The sequence below is a fragment of the Rhinatrema bivittatum genome, chromosome 1 (genome assembly GCF_901001135.1).
Source record: "Rhinatrema bivittatum chromosome 1, aRhiBiv1.1, whole genome shotgun sequence".
In the NCBI taxonomy this organism is placed as follows: Eukaryota; Metazoa; Chordata; class Amphibia; order Gymnophiona; family Rhinatrematidae; genus Rhinatrema; species Rhinatrema bivittatum.
Window position 1 is genome coordinate 71,559,086 of NC_042615.1, and position 18,029 is coordinate 71,577,114.

The following is an 18,029-nucleotide window of genomic DNA, read 5'->3' on the forward strand; positions in this document are numbered from 1 at the left end:
CCATCTTTCTAACCAGCCATCTTATCCCTAATAAAGGTTTCAAGTTGTAAGGAGTCAATGAATATAGAACTATTTCCTTGATACATAATAACACATTTACAAGGGTATTCAAGAAAAAAGGTAGCCAAGCCCCCAAGTCAATAACTCTATTTTATAACTGTAAGAATTACTTACTATGACATTGTGTAACCCTATAAATATCAGGAACATATATAGATCCGTTGACCACAGAACAATCTATCTTTATAAACGCAAAACTTATGGAAGACTAAGTTCTTTTCCTGTTCTAAAGAAAAGGAAGCCAGGACAGTTGCTCTAGTTGTATTATCATCCATTGAGATAGATTTTTTTTTCAAACATTTTTAGTGGGATATTTTACACTACAGACCTAAGCAGTGGCAGAAAAAAAGCATATGTTTGTAAAAACTGTTTGAAAACCCTTCTGATATAGTTGCCATTTGAAAGCAGTTGGTTGCGTAGTTATCACCTTGATACGATTGTGAAGGATCTGACAGAGTAAGAAGGCTTTGTTTCTGTAAGACAGACAACTTCAGAGACTCTTTCAATGGGGCATCAGGAGAAGATATAACTGCAAGCCCTCCAGAAGTCAATCCTTCTTTCAGTGTAAAAGGAAAGGCTGGCACTGATCCTTGAACGTTATCTTTCAAGGAATGTTTCTGAAATCGGAGTTGGAGATTGTGAGGCGCTAAAGGAGACTTCAGATGTTTCTGCATGGTTGGAAGGACGTGTTAGAGGACAAATCAGTTCTCAGAGAAAACAGTTATGTAATAGAAGTATTGGGACTTAATTTCAAAATAAAAAATGTCACCATTCTATGTCAAAGAACAAGGAGAAAACAATATTGTAAGAGGTACAATTGGTTATCTAAAAGACATGAAGGATTATCGTTCTAGTTTTCCCTTGAGAGATTCCTAGGGATCCATTCATTCTATTTTGTTTATAAAATGTATGAAGGGTTCCACCCAATGTTGATCTTAAAACATTTCAATCCGTGTGTAATCAGGAAGATTTTCAGAATGGAGTCTGTCATCCTATTGCAATCAGTCAGGCCAGAGGATTACCCGTACTACCTAAGTTTTCAGGACACTTTATGTATTATTATTATAAAATGCCATTAGTGGTATTGAAGGTTTATGATGGACAACAGCCTTCTTCAGTACAGTGTTCTACCATTCAGGATGTTCTCTGCATTTAGAATTTTCTCAGAGGTTTTTGTGATAATCATAGCCATATTGGAAAAGGAGGGAATCCTTTGTTTATCCTTACTTAGATGATTTATTATTAAGAGCGCCTTCCTATTAAATGGCAGTGATCGCCAGGTTGCATATGAGGGTTCTTCAAGGCATACTATTGCAAAGCTGTAAGATAGCATATTTATATCTTTCAGCAACCTTTGAAATGTTCAAGAAAGTGCAAATGTTTCAAACAATTGATTTGTAATGGGCTCCTCTCTAGCATGAGTGCTCGAGTCCCATAGCCTAATAAACTGTTATCTTGGTTCATGGGAAGTGTGATGAAAGCTAAGCAGCTGAATAGCAAATTTGGCTATGTAGTTGCCACCTTAGCAGACCAGACTAACCATAACTATGAGGAGATATGCAAATGGAGAAGAAGGAGGAAATCCTTTGTGAGAAGAGCAGAAAATGATGCTTATATTACATGAAATAATTAGCAGATTATCTGTCATTACATATGTATCGTATCTATGCAAGTCTTGGTTAGATTAGCACACATATATTCTAAGCACAGTAAAGTAATTAATGTTATTACTTGCCTGCTGGTAATGGTTTGGACATGATATTGATCACAGGGAACATAGGTGCTGTTACGTACAGACTAAGTAGGTAACAGCACCTTATCTCAGTGTTGTATGTATGTGTATATAGATAAGGTACTGTTACCTAGTCTCCAAGAGGTGTTCCAGAACAAAACCTGAGATGATGCTACATATAGGAAGAGTTCTGTGTAGAAGAAGACAGTGCACACAAAGATCCATTACTACAAGTGTAATCATCTGGCTTCTCCTGTCCCTGGGTCCCTTATCAGTTTCTCAAAGTCCAACTTGGTCCTGTCCCAAAAGATACAGTTCATAGGATCCTAGATAAACTTGCTTCAGGTGAACATGTTTCTTTCTTGTCAAAGGAACTAGAGTTTTTAATGAACCTGGCAAAGTCCATTCTATAATGGTACTAGAATCCAGTAAAGTAAATCCTTATTCTAGATCACATGGCCATAGCTGTGCACACGGTACCTCTGACTTGGGGGATTTTCGGTGGGATCAATTGGTCCAGCCTTTATCCTATCAGATATTTGTACCTCCCGAGATGAAAACATCATTCCAGTAGTGAATGAGCCTGGAGGTTCTAACGATGGATCTCTCACTACACATCTTGATGCAACAAGTTAGTCTTCCACTGATGCTTTTAAAAGAGGGTGAAGAGCGCATACCAGTTCTGCTTAGACCCAGGAATGGGATCCCTAGCAGAGAGTCACCTGCAAATTCATGTTCTGAAGCTGCAAGCCATCTGTTAAATAGTAAGAATGTTCTTCCATCTGCTCTTGAACAAGAGAAACTTGATTCAGACAGATAACCAGGTGACCATGTTCTATGTAAAAAAGCAAGGAGGTATGGGCTTGTATGCCCTCTGTGAGGAGATGCCACCCCTTCTCCCCCCCAAATCTGGTCATTGGCTGATCATTAACTCACTCATTTTCAGGCAGCCTTCTTACCAGGAGTCCACAATGCATTAGCAGACTATCTCAACAGAATTCTTCAGCCGCACTCATAGTTGTTGGATCAAGAGTTTTCAAACTTCTTAAGTCATTGAGGAATACCGGTGTTCAACCTGCTCACCTCAGAGGGCAACAGGAAAGTCAAAGCTCTGTTTCTTGCATCTGAGCAACTATAGATGAGCTCCTGATGCTTTTGTGCTAGACCGGAGTGTCAGTCTGCTCTTATACCTGCCAATTCTCTCATTGCCAGGACATCCAGAAGGTCCTTCAGGACAAGGTAAGAGTGATTCTCTTAGCACTGACTTGGCTATGGCTAGTGTGGTATCCATATCTCATCCATCTGTCCTTTGTCTCCAGTTCCCTTGAGGAATTCTCAGACTCTCATCACACAGGAAGATGACAGATTCTGTCATCCAAACCTGCCTTTGCTGGCTCTCATGGTGTAGATTGTGAACATGTAGTAGTCTCCTCCTTACTTCTTCTTAAAGAGCTGAAGGATGTACTGCTTTCATTCAGCAAGCCTTCAGCCAGGGAGTCCTACAGTTTCAAATAGAAAAGGTGTGGGATCTCTTCTCCTATGGCCTGAAGGGCTTGCTTCAATATCTATTCTTCCTCTTGTCCTCAGGCCTTGGCATCTCTTCAGTAAAGGTTCATCTCAGCGCCATTGCAGTATATCACTAGCAGGTGGAAGGAGCTCTGATCTCTCTCCACCCTTTAGTATCTAAGTTCATGAAAGGTCTGTCACATTCTAAGCCTTCAATCAGTAATCTTTCAGTGCCTTGGGACCTCAACATGGTTCTGACTCAAGTCATGAAACCTTTCTTCAAACAACTTGAGTCAGTGGACTTGGAAGTATTTCACCTGGAAAGTGTTGTTTCTTGTTGCTGTCACTTCAGCATGAAGAGTAAACAAATTACAGGCTCTGGTTTGCACCACAAGGTTGTTCAGTATGCTCACCCTAAATTTCTTGTGAAAGTGTTGTTTGCGTTCCACACTGTCATGCTACCAGTGTTCTTTCCAAGACCATGTGCTCACTAAAGAGAACAGGCACTTCACTCCTTGGACCGCAGGAGAGCCCTGGCATATTACTTAAAGGACTCAACCTCACTTATTGTTCGTTAATCCCAATAGATTGAGAAGTGAATGAAAAGTTGCCTAGTGGATTGTATAGCACACTATTATGCGCTACCTGGCTTACAGATTACAGATTCCGTTGAGGGCTCATCAAGTGAGAGCCACGTTACAATAAACTCCGTTTATTGTAACGCCTCACCGCGATAGTTTTGTTTTATGTAAACCGACCTGATTTGATATTTGTATCGAGAATGTCGGTATATAAAAATGCTAAATAAATAAATAAAATGATAATTCCAATGGCTTATCTCGGGGCCACTTCTGTTGAAGACATCTGCAAAGCTGCTGTTTAGTCATCTGTTCACACATTTATATCCCACTACTGTCTGGACAACATGCATTATGACTGATTGATCTGTTTATGGAGAAACCCTGTTTATAGGTAAGCAACTTTCTTTGACTTGTTCCTACATTTATTTCCAAGATTAATTCAACCATATGTCCTCATCCTGAGTTGACTATAGGAAATAATTTACTCTCTCTGGCTATTAGATGTTTAATATTTTATTTAGACCAAGGTTTTAGAAAGGCAGCACAATTTTTTTTATTGTGCTTTGTCCAAACAAAAGCGGGAAAACCTATTTGAAACGCTTCATTTCTGGATGGATAAAGAATCATTTTTGAGTCTCGTAAGGCATTTGGCATTCGGGCATCTGCATTTGTGAGAGCTGATTCAAAAGCAGCAATGGAAACGTTGCAAGTAGAGATGGTTGATGTGTAAAGCTGCTATACTGATTTTGTTACAGTCTTTAATGAAGTATTAGAGAGTTAAGTGGAGTTCACCTTTGCAGACTTCAGAAGGGTTCTGCAAACCACCATTGACTTTTCTATATAAATTACAGTACTGGTAAGTCCCTACAGTACAGATTAGAGCAGGGCTTCCTAAACTGTGGGTCGGATCCTCAAATGGGGGTCACAAAATCTTCAGCTGGGGTCAGAAGTGCCTCAAATGGCAGTGTTCTTCAGGTACTAGCATCATTAGTAGTGGAAGTCAGCAATGGGGCCTGTGAGCCAGCAAACGCTCATAGGCCCTGCAGTGTCATTACCCTTGCATGAGTTTCTGTGGTAACAGGAAGCTCTGCATGAGGAAGGATTGGGGTCGCTGCAGAACACACAAGCTTGCATTAGCCCACAGGTCCCGGGCTGACTTTCATTTATAATGCAGCCACTTGCAGAACATAGTCAGGCTTGGGACAAGTCATGAAGGAAGGTGAGGGTTGAGTTGAGTATGTATGGGTTGGTGGAGCTTGCCATTGCTCTTTTTCCTCACCCAACACTGGACCTATCCAAGAAAGAAATGCTGGCCCTGTCATCAGCCTGTCTTCTCTTCCTACGAATTATCATCTACCTATGGCCCAGGGCCCAAAAGAAAATATTGCTGCTTACCCTGGCCAAGAAGATGCTTCACAAGAGGCTATTTGAAGGGACGTATGAGATGCAGGAGATGTTTGAGGGCTGGATAAGGTGGCGAGGGCACTGGTTATGGAGGGTGAAGGGGGGAATAAGACCAGGGAATCTAAAAGGAGAGAGGATCAGCTGGGAGAAATATGAGAGAAGGATTGGAGGGGAGGAAGTGGGAGGTGAGAGGGAAAGAATGATGGGGATGAAATTGAGGGGGATCAGAGAGGATCAATTGGAAGATAAGAAGGGCTTGGGGTGAGAATTAGCTGGGAATGCTACTGAAGAAGACTTTTTCTTACCTGCCAGTGTCTTTTCTGTTAGTTTCCAACCAATCTGGGTCTACACATCCTGCCTTAAGAATCTTCAAAATGGTTATCTACTGTGTCAGGCTGCCTTTTAATTGTATGGTTAAAATGTCTGAGTGGCTAATTTATCTTAGTTTGTCTTTATGTATAACTAATGAATAACATTATCTGGACAGGAAGCAGATGTTGCTTGGGTAAGGAACAGGAACTTTACAAGATTCAGGGGAGTTTTGTTGGTCTTCAATGTACCAGTAGGTCACACAATGCGTTATGACTGTACCTTTAAAACAAGTGTGCGTCACCCATACATACACGCATATGATTTAAAATATGTCTACTACACATAATCTTAAGCTGTTACTCAAGCAAACGTATCTTCCTTAAGATCGTCAGATTTAAGACGCACAAGTATGCAGATTTAAAGCATGCTGGTGTGAAGAACATTGCCAGTTTTACCAATTAGTCCTCCAGTATTGCCCACTCTGGAGGTCATCAAGACTCCTCTGGTTCTTCAGCCTGCACCCCTCACCTTGTTGTATTTGGCCTAAAAAGCAATTTCTACAGACTTGACACCTCATCAGGAGCGGCAGTAAATAAACGTGATTAATGGGCACTGGATTTAAAAATTAGGATTTACATGTGTAATGGTCATGCCTGCCCTCTATGCCCTAGCTCTACCCTCCCCTTTTTTTTTACCTCACGCCCACGAATGTACCCACATAATTTCCAGCTTTTAAAATATGCGCTGTTTGCGCTCGGCCCAAATGCTCACATATAGGGCCCTTTTAGCACGAGCAACACTTTAAAAATTCACCCCTGTGGTTCCAACTGACTGACAACTAACAGAAAAGGAGTTGACAGATTTAAAAAAAAAAAAAAAAGTTCTCTTAACAGACACAACCTGCAAAAACTTGCATCTTAGTAGGGTATTGGAAATTGGGCAATGCATATAAGATTATTAGTAAATGAAACAGCCAGACTGACTAGTGAATTCATCTGCTAATAATGTACCTTTAGGTAGAGCAGAGTTACATTGAGGGGCCTATGGCAAAGACCTGTATTTGTGTTTATATCTTCAGTTGTTGGAGTTATTTCTACTTACATTTGTGTGTATGTTTGCCCTTTATGCATTTCAAAATGAAGTGAAGCTTAATTCCCACCTCATCCCACCCTGCTTTCTTTATAGGGTTAACAGAGACTTTGCCCTCCAGTAGTAGGGATAATAATTATGATAGATCTTGTATATATGTTTTGAAAATTCTGTAATGTGGTTCGTGGGTACCACATTATGCAAATGTTTGCTGAAATAATTTGTTTTTATTTGAAATATTGAATCATCTATTGAGCCCTCATGCTTTCTGGAAAGAGTATGGTTAGCAGTGTTGAAATAGGAAAGGGAGTGTTTGAAGATAAGTCAATTTTCTTTGGGTCCAAGCTCTTCCTCGACATATTATTTAACATTATTTTCATGTTGGAATGTTTTATGGCATGATTGATAACTTTCATCTTTTCCTTTCCTCCTCTATGGCATTCATTTCATTTTGGCTCACAGGAATGCACTAAACCTCAGGTACTGTAACTGTTACGTGTACAGTCCTCTAAGACTAATGGTGTACTTGTACACTTGCACTGTAACTAATCATGTCGTCAGACTAATGTGGCTTAATTTATTATACTGTTTGTCTATTTTCTCTGAAGTTGTGTGTTCCATATTGTGCACGGAAAGTGTTCACAATCAAAAGTGAAATGGTCTGAAACTGTCTAAAATGCTGTGTGGCGTTCACCTTTAACCTAGTTACTTTATCTCCTTTCAAGCCTTCTTGGCTTCTGAGAAGGTAGAAGCTATGTAGCTTGGGAGACTATGTAAAGTGCAAATATAATGCAAACACTGAGCACTCTCTTTTCTAACGCGAGTTTAGCACACACAGAATAACATCACTTTTGATTGTGAATATGAGCCAGTTGTAACCATTCAAAGGGCAATCCAGATCACGCTCTCTCTAAAGCGACACAAGGGCCTGGTACTTCATTGGTGGATACCCTGAACACCAGGTATTAGTTTGGTAATGAATAGCCCAGTGGTGGTAAGTGAAATACCATGTGAATAGGTACTCAAATCGTATAATTATATATGCTTTATTTGCTTATATATTTACTCACATGCTTAAGACAGATTACATATTATGAGAATAATTTTCAAAGCCATGTATCTGGATAAATAAGCATGGCTGAAAAACCCCTCCCTCAGTCCAGGTAATAGTATCAGCCATATTCCAAATAGTTAAACGGAAATACTTATTTAGAGGGGAAAAAAATCAACAAATACACTTAATGTGGTTTAAATGATATTCTGAAACAAATTCAAAGCTTTCTGTAGAAAGAGATTCTTTATTGGAGTACTTGTATAATGTAAATACAGTACAAAGTAGCATGTTCTTCTCTTCTGTTTAAATTTGTGGAAAAAACTGAGGACCCTGAAATGAGTTTAAAAAAAAAAAAAAAAGTCATTTGGAAACTTATGCATGCTAATGTTCATATTGTGAGAAATAAAGTCCTGGATTCAGCAGAAGTCATGGAAGAGGCTTTAGTGGCTGCCAGAGATATGGTACCCAGAAAACTATGACTGGGTTAGAGTTATTCTGGGCTACAATCTATTCAGGAAGGACAGGTTAGGAGGAGTAGCAGCGCTATATATAAAAAAATATTAAAGCAATAGAACTGCAGATCTTAAGGAGGAGGCACTGTTGGTTAATCTGGAAAGATGGAACGGAACAGCCATTTATATTGGTGTGACATACAGACCTCTCTTGCAGGCAGAAGAAATGGATAGAGATTTAGTGGAGGATTTTTACAAAATTGCTATGAAAGGTGAGGAGCTATTAGTAGATGACTTCAATTTGCCGGATGATGATTGGGACATCCCAGCCATAATGTTATTTAAAGGCAAGGGGGATCCTGGATTCTCAGAAAGTAAAACTGTTCTGTCAACTGATAATGGAACCTACATGGGGAGGGGTGGTACTGGACCTGATGCTCACCCATGGGGACATGGTTTCTGATATATAGTGGTCACTGTTTTGGGTGGTTCAGTTTTAGAGTGCACATGTTGATGGTTCATTCAAAAGCAATGGTTCTAGACTTCAGGAAAACTAACTTTGTTAAAATAGAGGAGCACCTCAAGGAGTCATTAGTTGGATGGGAAAATCTAGGGAGAAATAGAAGAGCAGTGGGCAAAACTAAAAGGACATATTTTAAGGGCAATTCACTTTTTTGTTAGGAAAGTTATTAAAGGTAAGAGGAAAAAGAAGCTTCTATGGTTTTCTAAAGAAGTTGAAAATGGAGAAAAGGTTAGTGTTCGTAAACCTCAAGGGATCACAGAAAGAGGAAGACAGGCAATATCTGGAAAAGGTAAGAGAAGCTGGGAAAGTAGTCAGGAGACTGAAGATGCAAATGGAAGAAAAGATAGCAAATATGGTAAAAGGGGACAAGACGTTTTAAAGATATGTTTGTGATAGGAGAAAGTGCAAAAGTTTCATTGTGAGACTCAGAGGTGACGGGGAGGAATATGTAGAGACTGAGGATGGAAAAGCAGAACTGCTTAGCAAATATTTCTGCTTGATATTCACTAAGGAAGGGCCAGGAGTAAGGCAACAGAAAATGGATTTCAAGTGAGGTAAACTTCAAATGGTTTTCAAAAGACTGTGGTCTTGAGGTGCTAGCTAAACTAAAAGTAAATAACGCAGTGGGGCCGGATGGGAAGTTTGCAGCTCCACTGTTGGGACTGTTCTTTTTAGTCAGGAATAGTTCCAGAGGACTGGAGAGAAGCAGATGTGGTTTTTCTTCAGAAAAGAGGAAAAGAGGCTGAACTACAGGCTCCTCACTTCCACTTTAATTTTCTTTAGTGAGAAAATGAATGGAATTGATGCTTAAAAAAAAAAGTGGATCGTGCAATTTCTGGAATCCAGTGGATTACAAGATCCTAGGCAACATTATTTTACCAGAGGTAGGTCTTATGAGAGTGGGAAGGGGGAACTGAATACAAACAACCAACAATGGCCCCTGACTTTTTTGGTCTGGGGTTCTGATATGCAGACATAAAGGAAAAAGCACAGGACTGCTTCTACGGCCAAGTCCCAAAGCTAAGAATGTCAAGCAGCATTGTTTGAATTATCAAGAAAGTTCTCATCCAGTAAAAATGTTGCTAGCAGTAATTTCTTAATGGTTTGACAGTTGCTTGGTTTTGATTGTAAATATTAGGACCCTTATCAAAAGCCTTGGGGGTAACAGCACAGAGCAGCAGTTACTACCCATGAGAGAAACATGGGGGTATCTTGCATGGAGCAGCAGATATTACCATAAGCTTTCTGGGCAGACTGCCATCATTACTATGTTGATTTTATTTTTCATTTATATTCTACCTTTTCTGAAACTTCAAAACAGATTACCTTCAGTAACTTGACCAATTTCTTGGTCAAGTTACTTCACTTTGTCTCTGTGATCTGTTCAATAGATCCCTAGAAACAGGAGTGGTGCCAAGTGATTGGAGAAGAGCGGTGGTGGACCCGCTTCACTAGAGTGGGAGCAGAGAGGAGGCTGGTAACTATAGGCCGGTTAGCCTCACCTCTGTAGTGGGAAAAGTGATGGCGACGCTGCTGAAAGAGAGAATAGTGAACTATCTACAGTTGGGAGAATTGCTGGACCAGAGGCAGCATGGATTCACCAGGGGAAGATCCTGTCAGACAAATCTGATTGACTTTTTCGATTGGGTGACTAGGGAGTTGGATCAAAGAAGAGCGCTCGACGACATCTACTTGGATTTCAGCAAGGCTTTTGATACGGTCCCGCACAGGAGGCTGGTGAATAAAATGAGAAGCTTAGGAGTGAGTGCCGAGGTGGTGGTCTGGATTGCAAACTGGTTGACGGACAGAAGACAATGTGTGATGATAAATGGAACTTACTCTGAAGAGAGAGCAGTGTTAAGCGGAGTGCCACAAGGATCGGTGTTGGGACCGGTCCTGTTCAATATCTATGTGAGCGACATAGCGGACAGGATAGAAGGTAAGGTTTGTCTGTTTGCGGATGACACTAAGATCTGCAACAGAGTGGACATGCCGGAAGGAGTGGAGAGAATGAGACAGGATTTAAAGAAGCTGGAAGAGTGGTCGAAGATATGGCAGCTGAGATTCAATGCCAAGAAGTGCAGAGTCATGCATATGGGGTGTGGAAATCCGGAAGAACTGTATTCGATGGGGGGTGAAGGGCTGATGTGCACGGAGCAGGAGAGACCTTGGGGTGATAGTGTCTAACGATCTGAAGTCGGCGAAACAATGTGACAAGGCTATAGCTAAAGCCAGAAGAATGCTGGGCTGCATAGAGAGAGGAATATCGAGTAAGAAAAGGGAAGTGATGATCCCCTTGTACAGGTCCTTGGTGAGGCCTCACCTGGAGAACTGCACTCAGTTCTGGAGACCGTATCTCCGAAGAGACAGAGACAGGATGGAGGCGGTCCAGAGAAGGGGGACCAAAAAGGTGGATGGTCTTCATCGAATGACTTATGAGGAGAGATTGAAGAATCTAAATATGTACACCCTGGAGGAAAGGAGGAGCAGAGGTGATATGATACAGACTTTCAGATACTTGAAAGGTTTTAATGATCCAAAGATAACGACAAACCTTTTCCGTTGGAAAAAAATCAGCAGAACCAGGGGTCATGATTTAAAACTCCAGGAAGGAAGACTCAGAACCAATGTCAGGAAGTATTTCTTCACGGAGAGGGTGATGGATTCCTGGAATGACCTTCCGGAGGAAGTGGTGAAGACCAAAACTATAAAGGACTTCTAGGGGTGTGGGATAAACACTGAAGATCCATAAAGTCTAGAGGATGTGAATGAAGAGTGGGTGCCTCAAGGGAATGACAGCTACTACCTGGTGATAATACCCTTATTCAATAAACATATGCAAGGTTAATGTGACTCCAACATTGCTCTAAGCTTCAGCGGCCATGAGGAAATGTGGAAAAAAGGATTTGCATTCACAAAAAAGCGGGGAGTAGCTTGCTTGTTATGGCGGATACTACCCCAAACCAAATAAGCCTGATACTTCACTTTCAGTACATATACAGCATAGCTCTCTGCTTCAATGGCAAGAGAGAGAGACTGACACTGCACTTTCAATGCATATCCAGCATAGCTCTCTGCTTCAACAGCAGGGGGGAATGAAGAAAGGTAGATCTATATTCAGGCAACAACCAACAAGGACTGAATTACATAGTCTGTATAAACAGATAAGCATGGGTGTAGCTTGCTTATTGCGGTGGTTAATACCCCTAACTAATTAAGCTATTTCACTTAGATGCAGTTCCAACACTGCTCTCTACATTAATGGCAGGGGTGGAAGGGAAATAGAATAGTAACCTTTTTTTAAGAGCCAAGAGTAACAGATAAGTATGAGAGAAAAAAAAAGTGCGAAAGCTTGCTGGGCAGACTGGATGGGCCATTTGGTCGTCTTCTGCCGTCATTTCTATATTTCTATGTTTCTTGGACTGGGTGACCAGAAAGTTGTTTCAGGGGACAGCGTTAGGATGTAGTTTACTTGGATTTTAGCAAGGCCTTTGACATGGTTTTGCATAAATGATTTATAAATAAACTGAGCAACCTTGGTATGGGCCTTGAAGTGACTGAGTGGGTTAGAAACTGGTTGAATAGGAGATGACAAAGGATAGTGGTAAATGGAGTTCACTCCGATGTGTGGCGTGTTACCAGTAGTGTACCACCGGGATCAGTCCTTGAACCAGTTTTTTTTTCAACATTTTCTTAAATGATATTGTGGAAGGGCTATTGGGAAAGGTTTGTCTTTTTTGCAGATGGTATCAAAATCTGCCACAGAGTAGACATCTAGTTAGGTGTGGAAAACAGGAGGAATCCAGCGAATCTTGAGGAATTGTCTAGAGTCTGGCAGCTAAGGTTTATTGCAAAAAAAAAAAAAAAAGCTGGATCATGCTTTTAGGAGCAATACAGTATGGGGGTGAAATTATTCTATATAGGAAAGAAGGGTGGGATCTGAGAGTGATCATATCTGATGATCTCAAAGTGGCCAAACAGGTGGATAAGGTGACAGCAAAAGCCAGAAAGGTGCTTGGTTGCTGTGATGGCTTTGGGGGTCACAACACTGGCTGACTATACCAAGAACGGGCAGTACACAGACAGGGCAAGACTGGCTGGTTTTAGCTGGAGCATGAGCAGGGTGTTTTCTGCCTGCAGTGGCTACCTTTCCCTTGGGTTGAGTCCTCTAATCCTGGTAGCCAGTAGGACTTGGACAGGAGTAACACACAGCACACACTGGGGCTTTGTACAACTCAAACCTGGAGACATGAAGGCGCCCCTAGAAGCATGACAACCACTGCAGGAGGCCTGGATATATGAAGCAAACTAGGATCAAACAGGAGCACAAAGCAATCTAAGAATAAACAGGAACATGAAATTTGGTCTCGAGACTAGGATCAAACATAGGACCATGAAGATCAAGCTCTGGCCAAGTAGACTTTGAGCCTGGAATATAACTGTGCCCCAACAAGAACAAGATGGCTGTCAGCAGGAAGTGTGGGCCACAGAGCTGGGAGGACTAACCAAAGTATCTGAGGACCACTGAGGCCCTCTTCTGACAAGAGGCAAGAACTGCCCAACAAGGCCTCAAAGGTACATAGGGAGAGAGAAATGGTCAGGAGAAAAAAGGAGGTGATATTGCCCCTGTATGGGTCCTCGGTGAGACCTCATTAGGAATACTGTTACAATTCTGGAGACTGCATCTTCAAAAGGATATAAATTGGATGGAGTTGGTTTGGTGGGAGGCTACTAAAATGGTGAGTGGTTTTCGTTGTAAAGTGTATGGGGACAGATTTAAAAATGGTTGAAAACAATTTGAGTGCTTAACACAAGCAGAAAAGCAGGCTGCATGTTTTAAATAAATGAATAGTCCAGAGCTGCACTAACAGCTTTTAAAATGTCTAATGTTTTAAAATGTTGATGTTCATCTGGTAGGATGTGGGCCACAACTGGATCACAGGCTGACTTATAATGAATTGGAAGAGATCTTCTGAACTATCAGCATATTCATGTCTTTCTCTGGAACTTCAGCCTTAAAAACAGTAGGGATCAGGTTGAGGTGTTTGTATAATTATAACAGAAGATGGCGCTCAGACAGGAATAAGTCAGGAATGACATGGAGAAACTGGCACCTTTGATCCCTCTTAATTTTCCTGCTGCAAAACTGTTAGGCAACTACAAACACAGTAGAAGATTGCTATTGAACTACATGTCTCTAAAAATGTTTGGTTGGTAAATTTTAAGATCTTTTGACCAGAAAAGACATTGCAGTAGAAATCAGTAGTAAATTCTTTATTTCATGAAAAAAAAAAAATCCAAAATCTGCAAGTATGAAATTCAGCTTAATGATGTGCCTAGGCTTCTGCTTTTGTCATTTATAGTTGCCAAGTGTGTAAAAGACTAAGGAAATGCTTTAGTATGAAATGTTTGTAAGGAAAACAATATACAGAACATACGGATTTTGTGACAAGGTAATTTGCTTTCCCCAGTAAAACTCTGTTTGCTGCATGTATTTTGTCTGCCTGAGAGCAGGGTTTATGCCATGGTGCTGTGGATGGCTGACCTCTGTAATCCCTCCATTTTAGGTGGCAAATGTCTCCCAAGTACAGCATTCCTCCAGTGGCGCTTGTATCACAGGGGCAGTTTCTCTCTCTTGAGGGCAGGAACACCTGTCTGAAGTTACTGTGGAGTGTCCTGTTCATCTTGGTAGTTCCAGGTTTATCCTGGGGCAGGCTAGTCTAAAATAATGAGGGCTCCGAGTGCCAGGCACCTTTCCCAGATGTTTTGTTTGTTTTTAAAGTCATCCCTGAGTGTAACTAGCAGGGCTTGTAAAGAATTGGGGAATGGTGGTAATACCACACACATTGGGAATATTTAGTGTTGCATCACTTGCAGGCACTCTTTAAAAGGTTCCGTTTTGAGATACTTTGCATGAGCACCTTTTGAGAGTCTGCTGGGTGTGTGGTGTAGGTTTAACATAGAGGAGGAGGAAGTAATTAAATGAAGAGAGAAGGCTTTCGGGGGGGGGGGGAAGCCCCATGATCATTTCTGTGGCTCACTCTGTTCCCCAAGACCCTGTCTTCTGAAGGTAACTGTGCCTTAGCATATGAGAAGCAGTTCTGGGATATTTCTTATTTGAGCCCACCACTGCAAATAAAAAAAAGAAAATCACCCAAGCTTCTAAATGTTTATGTCCTGTTGCACAATTTTTGAGCATCTTGAAGCACAAAATGCTCATTTTTGCTTGAAATCTTAGGAGCTGCTCACATCTCAGTGTGGGAATTACAGCAGCGGTACATTCCAGAATCTTTTCATGATAACCTAGTGGATGGGAAATCGAAAGCATTAAAATCTCCTTTTCTTTTTTTTTTTTTTTTTTGAGGTTTAATTCCTGATTCCCTGAGATGTTGTTTTTCATTTCAGTGACTGTTATGAATGTCCATAGGTCAGGGGCTGCTGGACTGATGATCCTTAGCAGCACCCCAGGCAGGCGCACCCCAGTACTAAGAACGCTGAAACTTCCTCTCAGATAGCTGAAGTCAGGCCTTTGCTATAGATTTTTACCACCAAAGGGTGCTGTCATAATAAAAAGTGCATGCCTGTGGTGGTCCCCATGATCCCAGGTCCCAGTGCTGCTACATCAGGAGTCTGGTGCCTGTCTTTTGGAACTGGTTGGGGCCCATGTGCACCATGGTGGTGGTGGGTGGGAGGGAAGGCAGTGTGGCCAGCCAACAAGCGATACTGAGGGTGCACTTCACAAGAGGCACTTCTCTAGCCCTTGGGCCTTTGAGGGCTCCCAGAACGGCTTGGGCATGTCATTTTGGGGGGAGGGGTGTCAAAAAAAGGAGGGATAAAAATAGGGGCAAAGAGTAAGAACAGAGACTCATCTGTTATAAAAAAAAAAAAAAATGTCGACTTATAACAGAGAAAATATTAGAGAACATAAAAAGAAAATCTAGTGCCGTAATAAGAAACACATAAGAAACATGACCAAAAAGGCTATTTTTAACAATCGAGCTAATAGGTCTGCTTTAAAATCATGCAGATTTTTGTTTCCAGTTTCTCTGCTAGCATTACATATATTTTAGAAATGAGTCAAACCCGTTTGTTTTTCTTGTGTTTAATGAGAGCTCTGAATAGTAAATTGCAGAACGAAGAATATACATAAACTATCAATTTGTGCTGAAAAGAAAAAAAGCAAGTTTAATAATTAGGAAACAGGAAAGCGATGAGGGTTTGTTTGTTTTTTTTTTTTTTTTTTTTAAAAGGCATTATAGCAATGTAATGTCTTGCTTAATGTAGTTCCTTTGCCATTACAGGCGAAGGCCATCTGTTTGTATTTCATTTCTCAAGTGCCCTTCTCTTTTTATCACAGTAATATTGGTATCAGCATTACTGTTCCATTTCAGTAGATGCTTCCAATATAAACTCTGTTAACTAGTGTATTTCCAGAGTACATCTGACATGATTCGTACTGGTCTTAATCAAAAAACATTACGGCTCTGCATTTTTCAGCATCCCAGTCTTCCATTTCTCCCCCGCTGCACACAGTTCTCAGGTATATTAGTGCAGCTCTTCCAAGCTAACTGTGCTGGGAAGCAGATCCCCGTCTTCATGCTGGTGCGGCGTGACCTCCTGGAAGGTTTGTACTGGCGGTAATAATGTAAGGTCAGAGCAGCAGGAAGAAACACACGCCCTTTGAATATGTGGCATTTTCAGCATCCTGGTGGATCAATGTAATGTTCCCAAGTCTCGCGTACTCGCTCTAACATGATATAGCTAGTATAGCTATTAAACCACTTTGTAAAATTTGGTAACCACATCTCCCAAAGTGCCTGGCATCAAATGAGGGACATTGACCCTAACAGTCAGGAACAAAAAGCCCAAACCAGCAATGTTACCATTTTGCTATTCACTTGGAGTTAGTGCCATCCTTGGGGGAGGGGGGCATAAAAAAGGCTTTGGTTTAATGCACAGTACTGTTACTAGTTTTTGGCAAGCTGACACCCCCTCTCCCTACTCGGCGAGCATTGCCCGCTGCAGCTCAGTCATTTTTGCTTACCCATGACACTGAGTTGGCTCAGGTGCCACCTCTTGCAGCCCAGTCCTTGTGTGAGATGTAAATCAGCAGACAGGAGAGAATGTGGTCTCAATCCCTGGGCCTGATATCAATCCAGTTAAAGATGGAGCATGATTCATGGCAGTCAGAAGGTGGTGATGTTGACTTCCTTCATTATATCAGTAGCTCAACTCCTAAGCTCCACAGTGGGAACACTCTCACTGTTTGTAATGGACCAGACCCTCCTGTCGGACAGTCAGACTTGTTTGCTCCAGACTATCCAACTTGAGAGTTTTTGTACACTCGAATGGTTACCCAATCGGGATGGCCTCTACGAGAAGAAATCCCAGAATCACAGGCCTACTATATCCCTTGTCTATAGTTTTCCTAGAATGGGATGATAAAATCTTTTTCTGGGCCTTTCCCCAAGCAGACGTTTGCTTCTCTTTCCTTCCATTAGCCGCATGCAGTTACAAATTCATGCAGAGCAGTTGAGAGAATGGTATGCCGAGCACAGTTTGCCCGGCTCTCAGCTTTTGTCGGCGGATGTCTATTTTTACGCATTACATCATCTCTGCTGCAGCACACCACAGCCCGCTGGGATTCACTATTCTTTCACTCTGCTTGGAAAAGAAGCTGACGTTGATGTCCTAATTGGGCCTATCTTTTGGCTGCACTGGGAAATTGAAAGTAATAAGGGTGTTTTGTGGCAAGTCATGCAGCAGTTCAAGCAATTTAGGTGTCAGAAATAGTACAGCTAGGAGGGGGGCCTGTTCTAATTTGTGAACAACGATGGCTCTCTTTGGCTGTAAACATTTGAAATCTTTATTCCAAAAAGCTCCAACTGTAGGGTTGTGTGTTTTTAGCCAAATAGATGACGTTTGTATTTTTTTTTTCACCATGAGATACTACAGCAGTTAGAGCTGAAACTGAGCTGTTAAGATGTCTGGGTAATACTGAATGCTAGTGTGCTTGTAAAAGCTTCTTTTATTACTGGATTTGTTTGTATTACTTTCTCAGTGAATTGTACAAATGGAAAAATGATGTGTGTGCTTTCATTGAGCGGAAAAATGAACATTTGAAATTGAATGTAATTCTCTCTCTCTATATATATCATTTTTATATGAGACATTTTCCTTGGGCTTCAGTTTGCTGCTACATTTCGGGTACCTTTTCGGACTTTTGTATATAGTGTTATATGTAAGGAAAATCAATTTTCCTGGAAAGTTTCTCTGTATCCACGGCACTAGGAAAGTGACACCACTCATCAGAAAA

General features: G+C 41.3%; 1 protein-coding gene across 10 annotated transcripts in view; it reads left to right on the forward strand.

The window, feature by feature from the left end:
* RAPGEF2 (Rap guanine nucleotide exchange factor 2) overlaps nucleotides 1-18,029 on the forward strand; it is a 624,821-nt gene that overhangs the window by 379,860 nt on the left and 226,932 nt on the right. For 8 of the 10 annotated variants that reach the window (XM_029617182.1, XM_029617118.1, XM_029617324.1 and 5 more), the window contains one exon: nucleotides 7,147-7,164. The exons of the other annotated variants lie outside the window; for them this stretch is intronic. In XM_029617182.1, coding sequence (XP_029473042.1) covers nucleotides 7,147-7,164 — 18 coding nt within the window. The remainder of the gene's footprint in view (nucleotides 1-7,146; nucleotides 7,165-18,029) is intronic. 10 annotated transcript variants of the gene reach the window in all.